The sequence below is a fragment of the Mustela erminea genome, chromosome 1 (genome assembly GCF_009829155.1).
Source record: "Mustela erminea isolate mMusErm1 chromosome 1, mMusErm1.Pri, whole genome shotgun sequence".
NCBI classification, from domain to species: domain Eukaryota; kingdom Metazoa; phylum Chordata; class Mammalia; order Carnivora; family Mustelidae; genus Mustela; species Mustela erminea.
Window position 1 is genome coordinate 217,193,048 of NC_045614.1, and position 21,067 is coordinate 217,214,114.

At 53.5% G+C, this 21,067-nt stretch overlaps 1 protein-coding gene across 6 annotated transcripts in view; it reads left to right on the forward strand.

The window, feature by feature from the left end:
- The window catches only part of SLC37A1 (solute carrier family 37 member 1), a 70,033-nt gene that overhangs the window by 8,282 nt on the left and 40,684 nt on the right, over positions 1-21,067 (forward strand). For 2 of the 6 annotated variants that reach the window (XM_032356059.1, XM_032356107.1), the window contains exons 1-3: positions 4,718-4,819; positions 7,996-8,220; positions 17,645-17,726. In XM_032356059.1, coding sequence (XP_032211950.1) covers positions 8,165-8,220; positions 17,645-17,726 — 138 coding nt within the window. In that variant the 5' untranslated portion in view covers positions 4,718-4,819; positions 7,996-8,164. Of the gene's footprint in view, positions 1-3,480; positions 3,617-3,974; positions 4,076-4,717; positions 4,836-7,995; positions 8,221-17,644; positions 17,727-21,067 lie in introns of those variants that run through there. The other 4 variants (XM_032356096.1, XM_032356087.1, XM_032356077.1 and 1 more) reach the window with 4 other exon arrangements.

The window sequence follows — 21,067 nt, forward strand, 5'->3', positions numbered from 1 at the left end:
CTCTTTCTGGGGGAAGGGGGATGGAGCTCACATCTGTCTTTGCCTCCTGGAGCTGTGCTGTGGCTTCCTTGCCTCTCCCTCCCTCTTGGGGCTTTCTTGTCTCTATCTCCCTCTTGGCTGGGGGCAGTGGGAGAGTGGGACCTGAGAGGTACAACTGTTCACTCCCTGCTCCCTCCCTGCCGGGCACCACCTGAAAGCAGCTACATCCCCTCCCAAGCCCCCTCCTGTCCAGCAGCTCTGGCCTCAGCCCCAGTCCGAGCAGTGGCTCACTTCCCTGGCCACAGCACATTGGCAGCTTCGAGGTGCATTCCCACACTGACCTCCCCCCAGCCCCGTGCCCTGCTTGAGCTTCTCTAGTGGCCCTGTGCCAGCTTGGTGCCCTCCCCAACCTACCCTCGCCAGACTCTAGTCCCTCCCAGTTCTGCAGAACGTGACCTTATTTGGAAATAGGGTGGTTGCAGATGTAGTTAAGGCAAGGTCCTATTGGAGTGGGGTGTGCCCCAGATCCAGTATGACCGGTGTCCTTGTAAGAGAGGAGGCACAGAGACACAGACACATGGAGATGCCGTGTGATGGCAGATTGGAGCAAAGCATCTGCGAGCTAAGAAACACCAAGGTTGGCCAGCAATACTGGAAGCAATATGGGAAGCTAAGAGAAAGGCCTGGAACATTCTTCTGGGGAGGCTTCAGGGCTAGCACAGCCCAGCCAGCACCCTCATCTCAAGACTTCTGGCCCCCGTAACTGGGAGACCTGTTTGCCCTGTGGTTGAAGCTACCCTGTTTGAGGTCATTTGAGCCCCTTCCTCACTCGCACATGAGTTTCCTTTCGAGGGGCCCAGCCGATTCTTGCTGCACACTCTTGCTCTGTGAACTTTGCAAAGTCAAGGCCCCTTGTTATTCCGACGCCTCAGTGCCTGGCACGGGGCTGACCCCGAAGGGCAGTAAACACCTGCTGGGTAAGAACCAACGTGCCTCATTTGGTCTGTTCCTCTTTTCCCGAAATAGCATCAGAACAAAGTCAAAGCAGGCATGGACGTTTCCGGTTAAAGCAGAGCCCCCCAGCCAGGCCAGGTGTGTTCAGCTGACAGCCCCACATCTGGCCCCCCTTGGGTCATCCATCTGGAGCCGGCCCGGCCTGTGTCCGTGGGTGGCAGCCTCAGGGCACACCACCTCTGGTGCCGCACACCTTGTCAGGACTTTGAACCACTGGATTGGAAAAGTTGAGCTTGATTCATTCTGTTCTCACAGGAAATTTCATTCTTGAATTCAGATTGAATTCATTCTGTTCTCACAGGAAATTTCCATATTACACGAACCAATGAAAGAAAAGGAAGAACCATTAGATTCTTTATCTTCTCAACTGTTACAAAATTTGTGATTGAAAAAAACAGGGTCAGAGTCACCTAAGGCGCCTGGGTGGTTCAGTCGGTTTTGCTGCCTGACTTTTGATTTCCGATCAGGACATGATCTCAGGGTCATGAGATCGAGCCGGGGCGATCTGCTTGAGACTGCCTCTCTCCGCCTCCCTCTGCCCCTCCCACGCTCTCTCAAATAAATTAATAAAACCTTTTGTCAAAATTTCTGAGAGGTTACCTAGTGGCACAAAGTGTCTCAGTGGTGACATGCCAGCGGTCCCCTCCATCCTGAGCTTGTGTGCAGTCATGTTAACCATAAAGCCTGGAATGTTCCTCGAAGCAATCGCAGGTTCTCATTTCAAAGTGCAAACTGTTTTATTTGAAAGTTTTGTACAAATTTATTACCTCCCTTACTATATTTTCTGGATGTTATGATCATATAAAAGATTAGTATTTTATAAAAGATGAATACTTTAACCTTTTTAAAATTAAAAGACGAACACTTTTGGCAAATAATCTGTAGACCATCTTGGCCCCCTCTGGTTTTCCACAGTATGCCACACAAATACCATTTTCTCTGAGACAGCTTGCACACAGACTGCTGCCTTCCGAGTCAGGGCATGGCCTGAGTATCTCCCCAGCTAGATTCAGAAATCACTAGGACCAAGTCACCGTGGTCCGTCAGGACAGACAGGTTTCTGCGGCCCCCAGGAAATGAGAGGACAGAGCTACTGGAGCCGGAGAGGCTGAGATGGGGTGGGCAGGGCAGACCCGGCAGTGCGTGAGAAAGTGCGCCTCCTGGAGGTGACAGTGCTGTCCCCAAGCCGGGGCAGGAAGGGGCAGGAGCGTGGTCAGGCCTTGTCTGGCTACGAAGGGACCAGGTCTTGTTCCCACGGGACCCAGGGGCACCGTGAGGGGTTTCATCAGGAATGACAGGATGCCAGCTGCTTTTGGAGACCAATTCGGGGCAGCGGGGAGAGTGGGTGTCTGAGGAGGAGCCCACCCGGGGCTGGGAGAGCTAGGGCACACTTTCCGTGAGAGACCAGGATGCCCTTGGGAGCAGCAGCGGAGGGGCCGTGTGGGGAGAGATGCGAGCCAGGCTGGGCTGGTTTGGGGATCACCAGGAACGGAGAGTCAGGAAGGGCAGAAGGAACTGGCCCTCAGAGACCCTGCCAAAGGGAGAAAGGAGGAGAGAGGCCTGGGGCCATCTCACTTGCAGGAGGAGGGGGGCCCAGCTGGTGTCCTGTGGCTGAAACCTTGGGGCCCCCTGAGGCTGACAGGTTTCCCTTCTGCACAGAGAAGGCTTCTCAAAAGCCAAAGGGGACATTTGTTAAGTGGTTAAGGTTAAGTGTCGCACTCAGCTCAGGTCATAGGTCAGGGTCCCGGGTTAGAGCCCCACCTAGCATCAGGCTCCGCACTCAGCGGGGGCGGGGGGGGGGTTGGGGTTCGACTTGGAATTCTCTCTCCCCCGGCCCCACCCCCTGCACACTCAAAAAAAAAAAAAAAAACCCACCACCACCACCAAAACCAGAGAAGTGGCACCTTCTACACAACTCAGTGAACGGGAAAGGACAGCAGAGTGTTCTAGAACTGAACAGGGCCCCAGGGGAAACGGTGAGGCCTGACAGGGGAGGAGGAAACCTTCTCAGGGCTGGCCTGAGGGAGATGTTGGGGAGGGCCTACCGATGTGCCCAGACCCACTGTCCCTACAGACCTCCAGGCAAGTAACAGTGAGGCCTCGGATTACTTTTAGCCAGGGGCGGCCTCCTTCCTGGAATTTTTCTGCAAAGTGTTTTCTGCTTCCCTTTGCTCTTCCTGGGTCGTGCTGTTCTGGGAGCTGGCTGCCTGGGCCCAGTTAGGGAGCTGTGTCCACTGTGGGTGCCTGTGGGAATATAAGCGGCCCCTTCTGGGTTCTGCCCAAGGACAACTGTGGGCCGCAGTGAGAGTGGGATTCAGAGAACAGTGGTCCTGGGCGGTGATGGGAACTGTATGAGGGCACAGCCAGGGCCCCGGTCGCAGGTGCCAGGAGCCAGGTTGGGCTTCTCCAGGCGACCCCTCCAAGCTGCGTGTCATGCACACATAGGTGTGATTCGGGAAGGCTCAACAGAGCCTGTCCGTGGGCCCCTTCTCACTCAGGAGCACCCTGGTTTGGGGATTTCTGACCCTTGAGAAGGAGCCGGGGGAATAAAGGCCAGCAGTCCCAGGCACCCCCACTCTAGCGCTGGGCCTTCCAGGGGAACCTGTGGCTTTGCAGCTTATTGGTAAGACCTACCTTGAGGGCCAAGGGCCCAGGGGGGCTCCCTGTCAGCCAGTGCAGAACAAGCCGGTGAATGCCCGCGAACCCGCCGGCAGGTGCGAGGACACGGGTCCGCCGCCAAAATGCCGAGCCGGGGCGGGGGGCGCGCCTGCGGGCCCCAGCAGCCAGCGGGCGGGCAGCGCCACTCGCGTGGGGGCGCCCCTGGGGCTGTTTGGGACCCCGGCGCGCCCCGGGGCCGGGGGTGGGGGGCGGGGAAGGGGATGGGGGAGGGCAGGGAAGGATCGGCGGAGGTGGGGATGAGCCGGAGGGGGAGGGCCGAGCCGCCCGCCGCGGCCCGGGCCCCAGCGCCCCGCCGGCGGCAGGAAAGTGAAAGGGGCGGCGGGGCCGGCGGGGCCTCCGCGCGCCGCCCCAGGAAGTCGCGAGCAGGAAGCGCCCGCGGCGGCCGGCTCGGGCCGCGGCGCAGGTGAGGCGCGGGGACAGGGACCGAGCGGGGAGAGCGACGCGGGGACGCTCCGCAGCGCCTGCACCCGCCGGGCCGCCGGCCTACCGGTCTCCGGGTTTGCGGCCGCGCAGCACCTGCCGCGGCGGCGGCGGCCCCTGCGTTCCGGCCGTTCCCCGCCCCGCCGGCCTTTGTGCTTGGCCTTGGCCTTGGCCTGGGCCGAGAGTCTCGACTCCTGCCTTGCCTCGGAAGGGGAATCAGGGGCGAGCCGAGCGGTCCCGCGGGCGCCCCTCCTCACCCTGCCCCGGTCGCGGTGACAGCGGGGGCTCCGGGGACCCCGCGGGAGGAGCCCCGCGCATTGGCCGCCGCGCGCCAGGGACGTGGGCGTGTCGCCGAGTCTGCCTCTCCCGGGGACCCGCCGCCGGGGAGGAGCCGGCGCTGAAAGGCGTCCGGGAGGCTCGGGGAGCTGGCGCTCTGGGCCTCTGGGCTGTTTGCCTGCTGAGCAGCTGGTTCCCGGAGCTCGTGAGCCTCCTGGCCCACACCAGTGACAGCGTCCTGTGGATCGCTTGGAAAGCGCCGGAAAGTCCCCCACCTGTCGACCTCCAACCTTCGGGCTCTTTTTGCCTCTTTCCCCTGCCTTCCGGTGCAACCCCGCCCTAGCAGCCACGCAGCCGCTCCTGGCGACCCGGTGACCCCGAGGGACCGAGGGACCGTCCTGGTTTGCATTTGAACGGAGGACACTGGAAAGAGCCCTTTTTCCAGCCCCAGGTTTGCATTTCTAAAGGTGAAATTCCAAAGCCTGCCTCTCCTTCAGTCTCCTGGGGCTGGGAGGTGGCCAGCTGCTGGGTGGCTGCCACCCGCCTGGGACCAGAGATTTGGGGAGGTTGTTTGAGTTGGTAACTGTTAAGGGTCTCTTCCCAGCACCTTCCTTGGTCTCCCTGTAGGTCAAGACTCCAGACCTTCAGTGTCTTCCCATGTAGGCGTGGACCCCTACGGGCAGGGTCTGTTTTGTGTATCACCTTTGACATTCAGTGGATTGGGGGTGGGGGAGAGGAGGTGATGCGGAGAGAGAAGTTCTTTTTGTGTTTAAACCCTAAACCCCAGGAAAGAGATAGTGGGCACTGTCAGTACTGTTTCGTAGGGAATAGAGCCTTTAAAGTCGAAGCCATAGAAAGTATTTTCTCTAGAAAGGAAGTTGTCTTCATCCTCCCCCTCTCCTGCCATTCTCTCTCTCTTTGCAGAAAAAAGAAGTAACTTTCTGGGGGGAAGTGTACCTTCCACCCGACTTTGCCTTAAAATAAGATCCACTTTGAAAACTCTCTTTGAGTAGCTCATTTAACATCCGTACAGGGCTGCTGAGGTTTACACAGCACTCCGTTCCGGGAAGACCCTTTCAGAGTCACTCTTGTTGAAGGAGCTCACAGAGCCGTCCTGGGCAGCCAGGTCACCCACGGACAGCCCGAGGGCACAGCCCGGGAATGCTTCTCTGCCTCGGGTCATTCCTCATCTTGCTGCGGGGGTTTGGGTGCTTTCAGAAGGTGGGTATAAAACCTTGCCTGTTAGTAGGTTTGACTGATCTGCTCTGGGGGGTGGGTGGGAGCTGAATTCCCCATCTGATGGTAGAATGACTCTGGAGGGTGTGACTTCTCTCCGGAATAGTGACTTTTGGAGACCCTACGAAGAGCGGCCAGCAGAGAGAGTACATCATCTTTTATGCAGTGGGGTTTTGTGCTCAACGCAGGGTGTCAAGTGCCTCGCCTCGTTCCCTTGTGCTCTCCGGAGGACAGGGGACAGGCCGGAGGAAGAGAAGAGGGTGGGTGCGGCTGAGAGAATCTGGACCTGAGTTTGCGCAGTGTCCCGCCCATGGGGCAAGCCGCCGGTCCTCTTGGGAAGGGAGTGCCGGGCCTGCCGGTGGACCTCACAGGGCTCCACGGCTCTCCATGCAATTCGTGCTTCTCAGGGGCCACTGCCTGGCTCTGGAGGAAGGAGCCTCACTCAGTTGAGCTCTTAACATCCCAGGTGTAAAATCCCTACCGTTACTTCTAGGAGAGTGATAGCACTTGCCTTCACCCATTTCACAGGGGAAGACCGTTCAATTATTTTTAAAAAGAAGTTGAGATTTTCTTCCCCTGCTGGTTTCCAGGGCCTTCTGGATTTCTTTTTTTAAATTACAGGTTTATTTAATCGAGGTTTATTGATTGACTGATTCAGAGGGGAATACCATCTAGAATATTCCTAGACAAGCCACACCTAGCGAAGCAGTGTTTGGACAGAGGAAGGAAGTGGACTCTGGCCATCCCTTTTCAGGCACTGTAAAATTTAAATCCTTTACTCTGCGGTCACAAAATTGTTTCTCAGAGTATATAGAGGCCCGGACAGGAGCCCACACATTTTGAATGGAGTTTTAGTGAAATACTCTTTAAATCTAGATTTTGAGCCAAAACATCTTTGAAGCATTTGCAGAGACTGGTTTAACATGTCTCCAGAGTGCTCGCTCTGTGCCAAGTTTGAACCTAAGTCCCGGGAATGGGGCAGCCGCGCACCACCCTGGCTCTCCTGGATTTTCTGGAACACAGCTGCTTTTTCCTGAGCTGCTTCTGCCCGCCAGGCCCGGTGCTAAGGGCTTTCCATGGGTGATCTCTTTTTCTCTTCATAAGAACCCTAAAATGTAGGTGCCACCTTCCCTATTTTGTTAGCCAGGGACAGCAAGAAAACAGACAGTTGAAGTAATGTGCCTGGGATTAGCCAGCCCAAGGTCAGCTGTAAGGGGGTTGGGGAGGGCCAGGGCTAGGGGTCCTGGGATGAAAACGCAGCAAGGAATTTGACTTTTTTACTAAAAAGTGTGCAGGGCAATCCCTGAAGAAGTCACCATGTGTGGAGGGGGGAAGGGACAGAATGTCAGCCTGCAGGGGTGGGGGTGGGGGTGCCCAGGCTCTTAGGAATGTAGCTGGAACCTTCTAGTGGAGCTATTTGCTTTGCTTGTCTGTAACCCCAAAGAAGTTGTTGGGAGACATTAAATAAATTTCAGCAGCTTTAAACTGAGATGAATGTTTACTCAAAAGTAACTTTAAAAAAAAACAAATTACATAACTGTGAATTTTCAGTAAGTATTAAGACAGCCCAGGCCGTGCTCCTACATGCGCTGGGTCCAGTGTTATCTAAGGCCTTGGTCCAAAAGATTCCTTGTGGCCAAGCATCGAGGATAGACTGAGAAGTCATGTGTCCTGAGGTTGGCTTTGGGATGAGAGACCAGGCCTAACTGCTGTGCCGGGCGTCCTTGGCTCTCAGGGTTCTCTGGCCGTTGCTTCCCGCCTTACTCTGCCATCAGCCCTGGCTTCGGAATGGGGTCCTTCCCCAGGACATGAGGCATCAAGAGGCCGGTGGACAGTTGGGTACCTTCCCACAGCACGAGGGCATTTCAGTTCAGTCGTGAGGCCACAGTGAAATGATTGGCTTGACGACCTGCCATCTCGCCCAGGCCTCTGTGTCTCTCTGTTAGCGTGGCTTGGACGTGGCCTGGTCCACAGGGGGTGGAGTCGAGCCTGTCCCATTGCCTGGCATGTTCTGGTAATTGAGCACACGGTATGACTACTGGGCACGGACTGGTCTCCCTGAATATTAGTACTCGTTCCGTAGAGTGTGGTGGTTAAGAGCGAGTGGGAGGATCTCTGGATGTCTCCCAGATGGAGAGGGAGGGACTCGGAGTCTCTCTGTTCATCATCAGACCACGTGGAGTTTGTGTCTGTGGTCTCTGAACAAGCTGTCCCTGAGGGCAGGCAGATTGCCTCCCCCAGTAGCTCTTGTGGGGGGATTTCGGTGTGGGGCTGGAAGCCCAGCTTTGATCTGGGCCGGCCGACACCCACTCCGGACCTTACGTCTGCCAGGGACTCCCACAGTGGCCCTGCCGGGACACCTGACTTTTCCACTGCTCATTCTCCTTGTAGGGAGCCGAGCCTCTGCCTGAAGGAAGAGGGCAAGCAAGACCCAGCAGGACACCTCGGTGCACCTTCCAGTCCGCGGGAGCTGCAGGGGCCAGAGAGACACTGGAGCCCGGGTTGGTAACCCACGCACGACGCCTCTTGTGACCAGAGCCCCGTGGTCGGCGCGGCGTAAATGGCTCCGCTGCCCCCAGGCGTCCGCTTCATCGTCTCGTTCTCCCGGGATCAGTGGTGAGTGCTGGCGCTCAGTCCGTGGCCCGGTGCTGTGTGGCGGTGCGCGCACGGCCAGTGTCATTATAACAAACGCGTATGGATGCCTGGCGTCCCTGGGTTACTGTTGAATGGCTTATCAGCACTGGAAAGTCTGACCAGGAACTTTGCTAAGCTGTCCTCTGCGTTTGGTTCTGGCCATGACAGATAGCGTTAGGACTCCCTCGTGGTTTTCAGTAGTTTCTATAATAATGACGGTGTCCATGGAAAAACGCCCCTTGGCTACGGGCAGGATTGTAAAGTGGCTTCGGGGGAGATAAGTGCATGAACCCTGAGTCCGGTGAGTGGCTTAGCTGGGGCAGAACTTACTGAGAGAAGATGAAGGCTAAACAAGTTAGATGCAGACCAGAATACCGCTTCCTGTTTCGAGACCAAGCTCACGTCGCATGCTCTGACAGCCCTTCTCACGGTTGGGGCAGGAATCTCACACCCCTAGAGGAAGAAGAGGGCAAGGGCAGAGACTGGAGCCAGCCTCTCCGTCCCGGAGCCCACCCGCCCAGAAGTTTCTCTTTCCTGTTGCTCTCTACTGGGAAGGAGTAAGTTTTCCCCTATCCTCTTGGGCTCCTTCCTTGGGGGCGTGCAAATTAAACTACAAAAGACAGATGTGATCACATATGCAGGGGAGGTTACAGAAAAATGTGACTCAGGTGGCTTCTGTGCCATCTTAGTAAGGGAAAAGGAGGAGGACAAGGGAAAAACAAGTGACTTTTCGGAAAGGTTCAGCGGGCCTTATGGGAACAGACGGGAGATAAGGTAGTGCTGTGGGCCTTTCTTTAGGTGAGCTGCTGGTGCTTCTCCTTTCCAGCAAGAAGAGTGTCTGCCCTGCTGCTCCCAGGGAGGGGGTTGCCGCACTTAAGTTCTTCTAGGTGGTTGTGCTTGTGGGCAGGTTAGAAATTAAAGGCACTCAGATTCCCTCCACTCGGAGCAGTTTCTGTGCCTTAGTGCCGCATCCTGGACCCCTTCATCTCTGCCCCGACAGCCCACCTGTGGCCCTCACACCCTTTCCTGCATCTCAGGCCCCCTGCTGGTCGGTGGCACCCTCAGGGCCTCTGCGTCCCTCCCAGAGTGGTGCCCGTGTCATTTCATTTCTCGTCTACCGGGAACCTGGCTGCCAGCTGTAGACACATCCCTTTCCTCTAGTGGGCGCTTCCCTTCAGTTTCCTTGTCTGTTTTGTGACTTTGTTTTGATACAGTTTCCAAAATCACAGAAGAAAACTGTAAGAATATCCGAAGAACCCCATGTCCGGTGCGCCACTGATTCATTCTCTTCTTCTGTTTTGTCTCCTTTCCTTGCTTCAGGTTGAGGCCCTGGGGCTTCTCACACCTGAGTTTACAGGTGCGTCCTCCCCTGGGAGCTTGTTAAAATGCGAATGCTTCCTCGGGAGGTCTGGGGTGGGGCCCAAGCGTCTGCATTTCCCAGGGGACAGGGTGCCCTGCGTCCGCAGACCGCACTCTGGGTGACAAGGGTGTAGCATGTCTCTTCGTCTCTGCCTCGGACTTGCTCGTTGACCTTTACTTTGTAGACCCCAGCTCCCTGCCCCGCAGAGGGAGAAAGCTAGCTTGGACCTTCCTTCGGAGGCCTGGTGATGTCTTTCTCCCAGTGGGCACTGCCCTTGCTGACACCACCTTGATTTCCTTTGGGGACCTGACTCCTTTGTGCGCAGCTGTGGGACTAAAGCGGGCTGGCTGGGTCTTGGGACCCAGAGGAGGGCCCCGGAGGACCAGCCAAGAAAGCCCTCGGCCTCAGGCGGGATAGAAATCAGACACAAACCGAGAGGAAGTAAGAACGGAGTCCATTAAAGATACAGAGAGAGTGTGGATACAGACAGCGCATCCGGGAGACTCAGAAGGGAAGAAACAGAGCGTGTCATGTTCGCTTGGGGCCTGGGGTCTTTACTGACGGTGGTCTGGTGCCCGTGCCTCCTCAGTAACCCAGGAACAGAGCCAGTGTTGAGCTGTCCTCCGGAAGTCACTTGTGCCCTGGAGCCGGGGGTTTTGGTGAGTCTAAGGTTTTGGAAAAGTTCAAGATGACTCCCGCCGGTCACTCCTTAGATATCATCTGCTGTGCTGGAAAACTCTGAAGAAGTCATTAACTCCTCGGTGTTCATGTGAAAGACAGACATTATCTGTTCTGTCACAGATGTGTAAGGGGCGGGGGGCAAAGGTCTAGCAAAAACCGAAGCTGGAAATGCAGTGAGAAAAGCCGTTTTTTATGGGGTTCCTTTAGTTTCCCTGTCTCAGTAGGTGGGACTGAGGCCCCCGAGGCTCTGTGTCCTTGACCTTTCTCCTTGGCCCACGTCCCCCAGGAGGCAGTCTGGGGCCCAGGGTGGGATACTGGTCTCTGTCCTGGGGTGCTGAGTGTTGAGGAGAGGAAACCTTGGGTAGAGGGACTGTTGAATGTGGCCAGTCCAGCTGGGGCCAGGGCTCAGCTCCCAGACACAGCTGCACACTCTGCCCATTCGCTTCTCCCTCCACCCTCTGTGTGTGTGGGACACGCACACGCACACACGTATTTTTCTGAATCATTGGAGTCAGTTGTAGTCATCATGCCCTTTTATTTCTCAATATGCTGGTGTGTGTTTCCTAGCGATAAGACATTCTCCTACAACTGCGCGTGAAGGTCAGAATCAGGAAATTTAACGTGAGGTAATGCTGTGATCTAGTCCACGGTCCATATCAGAAGTCACAGCAGCCACCGTCCCAGGATGTCGTGTCCTGTGTCCCCTGGTCCAGGACCCCGTCCACAATCACATGTTGTGTTCCATTGTCCTGTGGGACTCAGTCTCCTTCAGTCGGAAGCTGTTTCTTGGCCTTCCCTTGTCCTTCATGACCTTGACATTTTTGAAGAGTACCGGCCATTTCTGTCATAGACTGTCCCTTGTTGGGGTGTCTAGTTAGTATTTCCTCAGGACTGGATTCAGTAACGCTCTTCTGTTAGGAACAGCACAGAGGGCAGAGGACGTCTCGCTGCGGGTGAGGGGCTACAGACGCGGGCACAGGCGGGGCTGGTCGGGAAGTGACGTACCAGGAAGACCGTGAGAGAAATAGCTACATGTGGTTCTGCACGTGGGTTTGATGCATGTGTGTGTGTGTGTGTGTGCACACGCATGTGTGGTACGTGTACATGTGACGTGTGTTGGTTAGATGTGTGTGGTATGTGTGTTGTGTTTGTGCATGTCTGGTGTGTGTGGTGTGTGTGTGTATGGTGTGCGTGTGTGTTGTGTTTGATGTATGTGATACGTATGGTGTATATGTGGTGTGTTGTGTTTGTGTGTGCGTGTGTTTGCTGTGTGTGTGTGTGTGTGTGTGGTGTGTGCTGTCTGAGTGTGGGCTGTGTGATGCATGTGAGTCACGTACCACACCCAGTCGGCTCAGAGGCCCTGGATGCAGCGGCGTTCAGGGTAGGGAGCACTGGGTGCTGGGTGTCGGGCTCCGCGGGTCTCGGGCTCTGCGTGCGGTCTCCCGTGGAGGGACCCAGGCACCCTGGAGTCCGGACCGATGTGAGGACTGAGCCGCAGGCGCGGTAGGAGGAGCCAGGACTACTTCGTACCAGAAATGACGAGCCGAGTCTGGAGGGACTTGAGATTTAAAGTAAATGATGCTAGTGGTGGATTAGCCCGATGGACAGAACAAGAACCCCGGAGCGGCAGGGCTGTAAGTGCGGGCACGAGGGTGAGAAAGGAAGCCCCGCCCCCAGGGGATGCCTGCAGCTCCCCACCCCCCAGGCCCGCGCCCTTTCTGAGATCCTCGGGATCAGACACTGCGAGGGGAGACCAGAGGGACAGGATGCCCGTGTCAGCTCCACGTGTGTCCCCACAGACTCCGTGTTAGTTACACAGAGGGGAGAAGCACCGCTTCCTGGACGGCAGACTGGGCACAGGGCCGCTGGGGCAGAGGGCCGCTTGAGCAGGTGGTCCGTGCCAGCATCTCTGACATCCCTTCTGTGTCTAGGATGCTCTGGGAAGGTGTCCCATCGTAGCTCTGTGTGGTTTCCTTGTTCCCAAGTTAAGGACGCCTTTGGACTAACTCCCATGCCAGATCCTACCGCCCAGTAACTGTCCTCTACAGTGTTGGTCTCCCCCGTTGGCGTACGACTCCGACGAGTACCGCTGCAGCTGGAAACAGACGCTGTGCCCTTCATCTCGGGCGGAAGCAGGCTGCCGTCCGGGAGCACACGCGAGGCTAGAGACCATGTCTGCGAGGCTAGAGACCATGTCTGCGAGGCTCTGAGGTGCACACCGGGCCTGTGCTGTCACTGCCGAGATGCACTTTTGCTTTGCTAGAAACTTTGCATCAACCCCAGCACCGTTCTTGTGCTGATTGATGCAAATAAGGCCACTGCTAGACAGAACCGCAGAGTACTAGCAGGTGGAAGAGTCAGAGGGTTCTGTAGCTCCCTTGTAATTGTACATGTTTCCTGTTCCAAGCCCAAATGTGACATTGAACAAAAACACCAGTATCAGATTGCATCCGCGTCCCGAGGCTGCTGTAACAGCCCCACACATGACAGAGGCTGCAAGTCCAGACCCAGGTGTCGGTGGGGCTGCGCGGCTCCAGGGCCGGATCCCTCCTGCCCCCTCCAGCTTCTGGGGGTGCCTGGTGGTCCTTGGCCTTCCTTATCTCGGCTCTGCCTCTGTGATCAAGCTGCCGTCTTCCTGTCTGTCCCTGTATCTTCCATAAGGCCTTTGTAAGGATGTCAGTCATTGGATTAAAGATCTCGTGTGGTCTCAGGTCATACGTGGGTTCAGTATGGCCTCAGCTTCACTAATTACATCCCCAGGACTCGATTTCCAAATAAGGTCATGTTGTGAGATTTTCGGTTGGACTTGAATTTGGGGGGGCACAGGATTCAACCCAGTGCAAAGTGGACGGTCACAATCATCCACAGTCCTGCTTCGTAGAGCATAAAGGAAGACAGAAAATGAGGGTAGAATTAATTACAGGCCAGGAAAAGCAATCAGGAAGGTTGTGTAGGACTTTGGTCCTATAACCCCAGGTAATCCCGTGGAAGTAAAATGTCTTCCAGACCTTCTGGAAGGGAACCGTCCGCCCGGGATGCTGACTCTTCCCCTCCACAAATCCCGTGTCGCCACGAAGAGGAAAGGACGGAAAGAAGGGCAGGTTTAGAAGTCGGGGCACCAGCGTCGGCCCCGGAGTCCGCCCCGACACTGGCTCAACAGAAGGAGGGTTTTCTGGTTCAGAATCTCCAGGAAGGAGGCAGCAGCCCAGAGGTGGTGGGTGGAGGCCCAGGTTGGCCACTAAGTCTGGATAAGCTAGACAGACTGTCCTCTAGGGCTGCAGGCGTATCGGGATCCCTGGGGCTCTTCAGATGTGATCTGGACACACACAAGAGCTCTTTATTTCTAGGCTTATTATCCTACTTAATAAATATATTTAATAAGGATCAGTTACTTGTACATAGAATATTCTGTTTATGTCTGGGAAGAGACTAGAGAGTGTGAACCCAGGGCCCATTGAAATCAAGTCACTCTATCAAAATCCTTAGCCGGGTGACGAAACCCAGGGCCCATTGAAATCAAGTCACTCTATCAAAATCCTTAGCCGGGTGACATGACATTCACATTCTCCTGGTTCGTAACACACCTGAGACCCGGGGTCATGCAGCATCCTCGAGGCCTCGATTCTTCTCTGGAACCCTGATCTGGGAGGTGCTGGGGCTGACTTGGTCCCAGAATTTCATCCGTGCTCCCTGAGCAGACTGCAGAAGGGGGCCCTGAGCCCAGGTGGGACCAGCTCGGGGTCCCTGCAGGGCTGGAGCCCTGCCTTGTGCCCTTCTGCCGCCCGTACCTCTGCCGTAGGTGACTGTCCACTCGGGTGGGCTCTCTGTCCGAAAGTCACTGGCCTTTTCAGGCCGGAAACAGGCAGGTATTTCAGGAGTGGGGGCCAGCCTTGCCTTCCTGGCAGGGCCCCTGCTCTGCTCTCTTGCCAAGTTCTCTTCCCACTGACCTGTTTTCTTCCCCAACAAGTGCTTTTCCAGAGAGGGGTTCCAGCTTGGACGTTGGAATGAACTTTTCTCTTCTTGCCTAGGGTCTTCTTTTCTCTAGTCTCTGATTCACCTCAGTCTTGCTCTGGGGCTGCTTTTGCATAAACCAAGAAGAGCGCCCGGCCTCAGGCCAGGCTTTCTGCCGTCATCTGCCTTGTTCATAGCATGTCTGTGGTCACCAAGTTTCTCATGGAGGCCAGTGAGATATTTTTATTCCTGCCTTGCATGTGTCCTTCTTAAAAAGTTGCACAGAAGCTCAAAGTAAAAAGTAGATGTGCTCTTAAATGCCCAGGATACAGGCTTACAGGAAGTTTGTACTTCATGCTCTTACTAACCAGTTAATGGTTTCTTCGTGTCTACTCTGTGAACTGTGTGTTCACCTTCCGCGTCCCAAATCTCTCTGATTGTAGTTATGTTTTTATGAGTATTGAAACAGTTTTAATTTGCACAAAGCAAAAGTGGTGAAATTTTTAAATGTATTATGGTGATGTTGCAAATAGGATTAGTAATTGATATAGGATTGAGGGACTAATATACATATAAGATGATTTAAAATACAGTTACAAGGTAGTGTTTGTTTATGTGTGTATGTATTTTCATCTTATTATTTATTTTAATTTTAATATTTATTTGTTTGGTATGTATGTATTTTATTGATTTGGTCCTTCATCCCCGTCACCTAGTTCACCCATCCCCCGCCTACTTTCCCTCTGGTGACCGTCAGTGTGTTTTCCAGAGTTACGAGTCTGTTTCTGGTTTGTGTCTCTCTTTCTTTTTCCCCCTTTGCTCATTTGTTTTCTTTCTTAAATTCCACACATGCATGAGATCATATGGTATTTGTCTTTCTTCGACATTCTTCACTTAACTCTCTAGATCTATTCATGTCACTGCAAATGGTAAGATTTCATTCTTTCTTAGGGCTGAGTACTATTCCGTATATACACACATCCCACTTCTTTATCCATTCCTCTCTCTGTGCACACTTGGGCTGCTTCCATATCTTGGCTTCTGTAGATACTGCTGCTGTAAATGTAGAGACACACGTGTCCCTTTGAATTTGTGTTTTTATATTTTTTGGGTAAATACCCAGTAGTACCAGTACTGGATAGTACGGTAGTTTCATTTTTAACTTTTTGAGGACCCTCCATACTGTTTTCCAGAGTGGCCACAGCAGTTTACCTTCCCACCAGCAGTGCAGGAGGCCCCCCTTTCTCCACATCCTCGCCAACACCTGTTGTTTCCTGACTTGTTCATTTGAGCCATTCTGACTGGTGTGAGGTGGGATCTCACTGTGGTTTTGATATGTGTTTCCCTGATGATGAGTGATGGTGAGCATCTTTTCGTGTGTCTGTTGGCCATCTGGATGTTTTCTTTGGCGAAATGTCTGTTCATGTCCTCTGCCCATTTTTAAATTGGATTGTTAGTTGTTCGGTGTTGAGTTGTTGAAGTTCTTAATAGATTTTGGATACTCACCCTTTATCAGGTATGTCATTTGCAAATATCTTCTCCCATTCTGTAGGTTGTCTTTTAGTTTTGTTATTTCCTTGGCTGTGCAGAGGCTTTTTACCTTGATGAAGTCCCAGCAGTTTATTTTTGCTTTTATTTCCCTTGACTCAAGAGGCATATCTAGAAGGATATTGCTAGGGCTGATGTCAGAGGAAGTACTGTATGTGCTCTCTTCAAGGATTTTTACCTCTTCAGACCATTATCTCTCATGAATATAGATGCAAAAGTCTTCAACAAAATGTGAGCAAACCAAATCCAACAAAATATAAGAAAAACCGTGCGTCACAATCTAGTGGCATTTATTCCTGGGATGCTGGGGTAGCTCAGTATTCAAAACAATTAGTGTGATATTTCACATCAATAAGAGAAGGTATAAAAATCATCTGATCATTTCATTAGATGCAGAAGAAACATTTGACAAGTCCAACATCTATTGGTAAACCTTCATCAAAGCAGGTCTAGAGGAGCATGCTGTAACATAATAAAGACCTTACATGAAAAACCTACAGAGAACATCACACTCAGTGGGGATAAACAGAACTTTCCCCGAAGGTCAGGAAAATAGCAGGGATGTCCACTCTCCCCTCTGTTCTCTACATAGACGGGAAGTCCTGGCACCAGCAGTCACACAATAAAAAGAAGTAAGAGGCATCCAGATTGGTAAAGAACTCAAACTCTCACTGTTTGCAGATGACATGATACTATGTATAGAAAACCTGAAAAGAGTCCACCAAAAAACTGCTAGAACTGGTAAGTGAATTCAGTAAAGTCATAGGATACAAAATTAATAGACAGAAGTGTGTTGCATTTCTATACACTAATAAGCAGCAGTAAGTAAAATTAAGGAAACAATCCCATGTACAATTGCACCAAAAACAATAAAATATCTGGGAATAAACTTAACCAAAGATGTGAAAGGTCTGTACTCGGAAAACTATAAACCCTGATGAAAGAAGTTGAAGACGACACAGACATGGAGAGGCACCCCGTGCTCATGGATTGGAAGAACAAATATCCGTACAGCGTCCACACTACCCAAAGCAATCTACGGATTCAGTGCCGTCCCTCTTAAAGTAGCAACAGCATTTTTCGCAGAACTAGAACAAAGAATCCTGAAACATGTGTGAATCCACAGAACCCCCAAACAGTCAAAGCAATCTTGAAATGGAAAAACTGGAGGAATCGCGATCCAGATCGCAAGATACACTACGGAGCGGTCGCGTTCAGAGCAGTACAGGACCTGCAGAGAACCAGACACAGTTGCTGACCAGACACAGGTCAGTGGAATGGGACAGAGAATCCAGAATGGACCCTCAACTCTGTGGGCAACTCATCTTCAGCAAAGGAAGCAAGAATAGGCAACAGGACAAAGACCGTCTCTTCAATAAATGGTGCTGGGAACACTGGACAGCCACGTGCAGAAGAATGGGACTTGGCCACTCTCTTACACCACACACAAAAATAAACTCGAAATGGATGAAAGACCTCAATGTGAGACCTGACCCCATAAAAATCCCAGAGGAGGGGCACCTGGGTGGCTCAGTGGGTTAAAGCCTCTGCTTTCGGCTCAGGTCATGATCCCGGGGTCCTGGGATTGAGCCCTGCGTTAGGCTCTCTGCTACGCAGGGAGCCTGCTTCCCCCTACCACCCCGCCTGCCTATCTGCCTACTTCTGATCTCTGTCAAATAAATAAATAAAATCTTTAAAAACAAAAAAAATCCCGCAGGAGAGCGCAGGCAGGATTTTCTCATCATTCTTAGACATGGGCCCTGGCAGCATTTTCTAGGTTGGTCTCCAGAGACAAGGGAGATACAATGTAATCTTAATGCATCTTGTATTAACTTACGTCATCCCTGCCTCCGTTCTGTGTTGCAGGTACAGAGCCTTCATTTTTATTTTGACATTTTTGCTGTATGCAAGTTTCCACTTATCCCGAAAGCCTATCAGCATAGTTAAGGTAAGAAAGCATAAAAAGCACCGTTTCGTATCCTGCCTGTAGTTTCTGCCGGGAGCTGGTAGCTACTTGAGGAGCCAGTTCAGGAATGGGGGAGGGGCAGGAGAAGGGGTGGGGGGCGGGGCCATGGAGAAAACAGGTGGTTTTAGAATCAAGTTATCCTGCTTTGATTGTTAGTTTCTCTTTTCTGAAACAAAAATCTTGGGCATGCTTTTAGGGTTTATCGTTTTAGAGGTGATATGCGTTCAGTTGTAGTAAGTGACAGTTGCAGAATTCTAAAGCTTAATCAAATATTTATTCTGTGACCTTCCCTCCAAATACATCCTGTCTTAAACTGTTCCCCGAAGTGCCTCTACGATCGCTGTCCTCTAAGTCTGGCCGTGGTGGTGGCTCTCTTGTTATTCTGAGAACCCCGAGCTTCTGTTTGAGTGACGGGAGAGCAGAAAGTTGCTCAGCAGGCATTTAACTACACTTTGAGAAAAGAAGATTAAAGTAGACAAGCCTACATAATAGCCAGTTACAACTGGGAAGAAACAGGTCGTTTTCTTACCCTCTTAGAAATGACATCATTTTGCCTATAAACTCTCAACAGGCTGTAGGCTGTTGACTCTTGATTGTAGAAGGAACAAGGAAATTGTCCAGTGCCAAAGACTGCCCCCTCCCTTGCCTAGTCGTGGGCAGGGACACGGATCCAGCGCTGTAATTCTGACCTTAGCAGCCACGCTTCCTTCATGCCCACCGCGTGGTTGAGCGCCAGCCTCTCGATCTTCAGGCCGGTGGGAGCGGCAATGCCAAGCGAGGCTGTTGCTCCTGTGGACAGTTTTGTGTTCCCCCTTCTCCAGTAATGCCCAGGGGACATGAAAACAGCATCCATCTCTGCAGAGGGTTCTGCAGGCCCTCGCTGACCTCGCGTAAGCAGGAACCTTCGGTGCCCTTCGCGCCACTTGCAGAATTCTCAGGTTTTTGATACACCCAGTTTTAATGGCTGTGGAAATGTTTGCAGACTTTTAAAAATGTGGTTTTCAAAGGAGAGACCAGAGAGAGCGGGCTTTAATGCATCCAGCCAGGCACTCTAAAATCGTTCCAAGGACTAGCCACCACATTTATTTATTTATGTTTGAAGATTTTATTTCTTCATTAGAGCACACAAGCAGCAGCAGAGACAGAGGCAGAGGGAGAAGCAGGCTCCCCTCTGAGCTGGGAGCCCAATGTGGGGCTCGATCCCAGGACCTGGAGATGATGACCTGAGCCGAAGGCAGATGTTCAATCATCTGAGCCCCCCAGGCGCCCCAGCCGCTCCATTTAAATATCACCACTCACTCTCTGTCTTCCGTGTTAGGGAAACACACGCACAGCTCAAGGAAAGGCAAGTGATGGAAGTGGAGGAGGTTGTTGAAGAGGTCCCGGCGAGCGCCGTGGGGCTGAAGGAGCGGGAGTGCTTGGGGAGCCTGCTGGGGTTTCAGGATCGAGCTCGGATGTGGGGGTGGACGCCTGGAGTAGCCGATGGAGCGTGGGCCCTCACCACGAAGCCCCAGCCCAGGGGGCAGAGGCTCTGCTGGGACGCAGGTGGTGTGGGGAAGGCGGGCTGCCTGTTGGAGGATCATCGTCGCAGGACAGGACTCGGGGACTCGATGTGATATTGCGAGGGGCCTCGCGTAGCCAGGAAGGAATGTAGCGTTGCCGTAGGGCGCACTCCCAGCGTCCCTGTTGGGAGTTTGGGGCGCACTGACGATGGACGTCTCGATGAGGCAGGGTCCTGCCGGCCCTTCTGGAAGCATCTGTTGGTCACAGGGCTTGTCGTGGCCCGCGGTGTGACAGGGTGGCCTCTTCGCCGTTTGACACAGAGTCCTCACAATGGCCTGGGGACTCGGGGGCCCAGTCCCCTCGTGCAGGGCGGTGCCAGGTCTGGGGAGTTGGGCAGGGTCTCTGCTCTCAAGCCCTGAGCCGCGGGATCTGAAGGGTGTTGAGGATCTCAAACACGCCCACGGGCCCGCAGCCCGATTTTCTCCCACGCACAGATTTCCCGACTTAGCGCCTTAGTTGTACCTGGACATGGATGGGCCTCACGCGCAGTCTCCTAAGATCGATCCGGACGTCCCCCTACAAACGTCAGCCTCAACTTTGTAACGCCTCACAAAGCTTCGACATGCTTAGCGCGTCTTATAAAACTACAGCTACGGATGATTCCGGTGACCCAAGGAATAGCTTGAACTATCTGTAGTCTGTATTTGCTAGCACACGAGAAGCAAAACAAAGTGAAAATGTATTTGCTTACCTGGAATTGATCACCGGTGGTTGTGAATTATAAAATGGTTTATATCCCTCAATGACATTCAAAGAGTGACGTGACATGCGACATTGTGGTGTAGCAAAAAGAAAACAAAGGTGGCGGTGATGGACACGGGCCGGGCGGCGGTGACAGACACGGGCCGGGCGGCGGTGGGTGCAGGCGCAGCCCTCCTCCCTTCCACCTGCCGTCCCAGCCCGGCCTCCCGTGCCCCCCGCGGGAACGGCGACCCCGACAGGTCTGAGTGTCAGCGCCCGGTCCTCTCTGGGCGCACAGAGCCCGGAAGGCGGAAGCTGTGGAATGCTCAGTGACAGATGGAAGACCGCTGGCGGCACACCCCGGCTTTGGGTGGGAAGGTTGCTCTCTAGAAAGGCCAGTGTCCCGGGATGAAGGCGGCTGCAGCACAATGTCTCGGCAGGCCTTTTGCACCGAACAAATTCTTGCATCAGCCCAAGAATTTATGTGGCAAAATGTCCAAGGAAAGTGTGGAAAAGATAGCATTTTTAAGCCGCTACAATGAAATTTTTATGGTATGGCATGAGAACAGACCGAGAGGTCAGGGGAAGGGAATAGGAAATACGGCGTGGTAGACAGAGAAGAGGGAAAACTGGAGCATCTTTAGCAAGCGGCGTGAGCGCGGCTGGCTGTTCGTCTAGCAGAACGGAGTTGAATCCCTATCTTACAAAAATGCATGGGTGGATGGAAGATTTAAGTGTAATAAATAAGTAAAAATCCACGATCAAAATTATGTCCGTCAGAGGGGTGTGAAGTTGGCAAAGCAGAAGGAGGACGCCAGAGGGGAGGAGAGTAAGTTCACGGACAAGGAGCCTGAATCCCGCCAGACTGGATGAGCCGTGTGCGAGCTGGCCAGTGCCCATGAAGGCCGGCGAAAGGACCACTGGGTCGCCTCACACCCACCGTCCGGACACCCGACGCAGCGCGCTAGCCCCGGTCACGGGCAGCGGGGGCAGCGGGGGCGGGAAGGCAGCCGGGCGCCGCTGGTGGACGTGCAGGGCTGCAGCTCTTGGGGGAATGTGCCACTCTCCAGGCCGTGAGT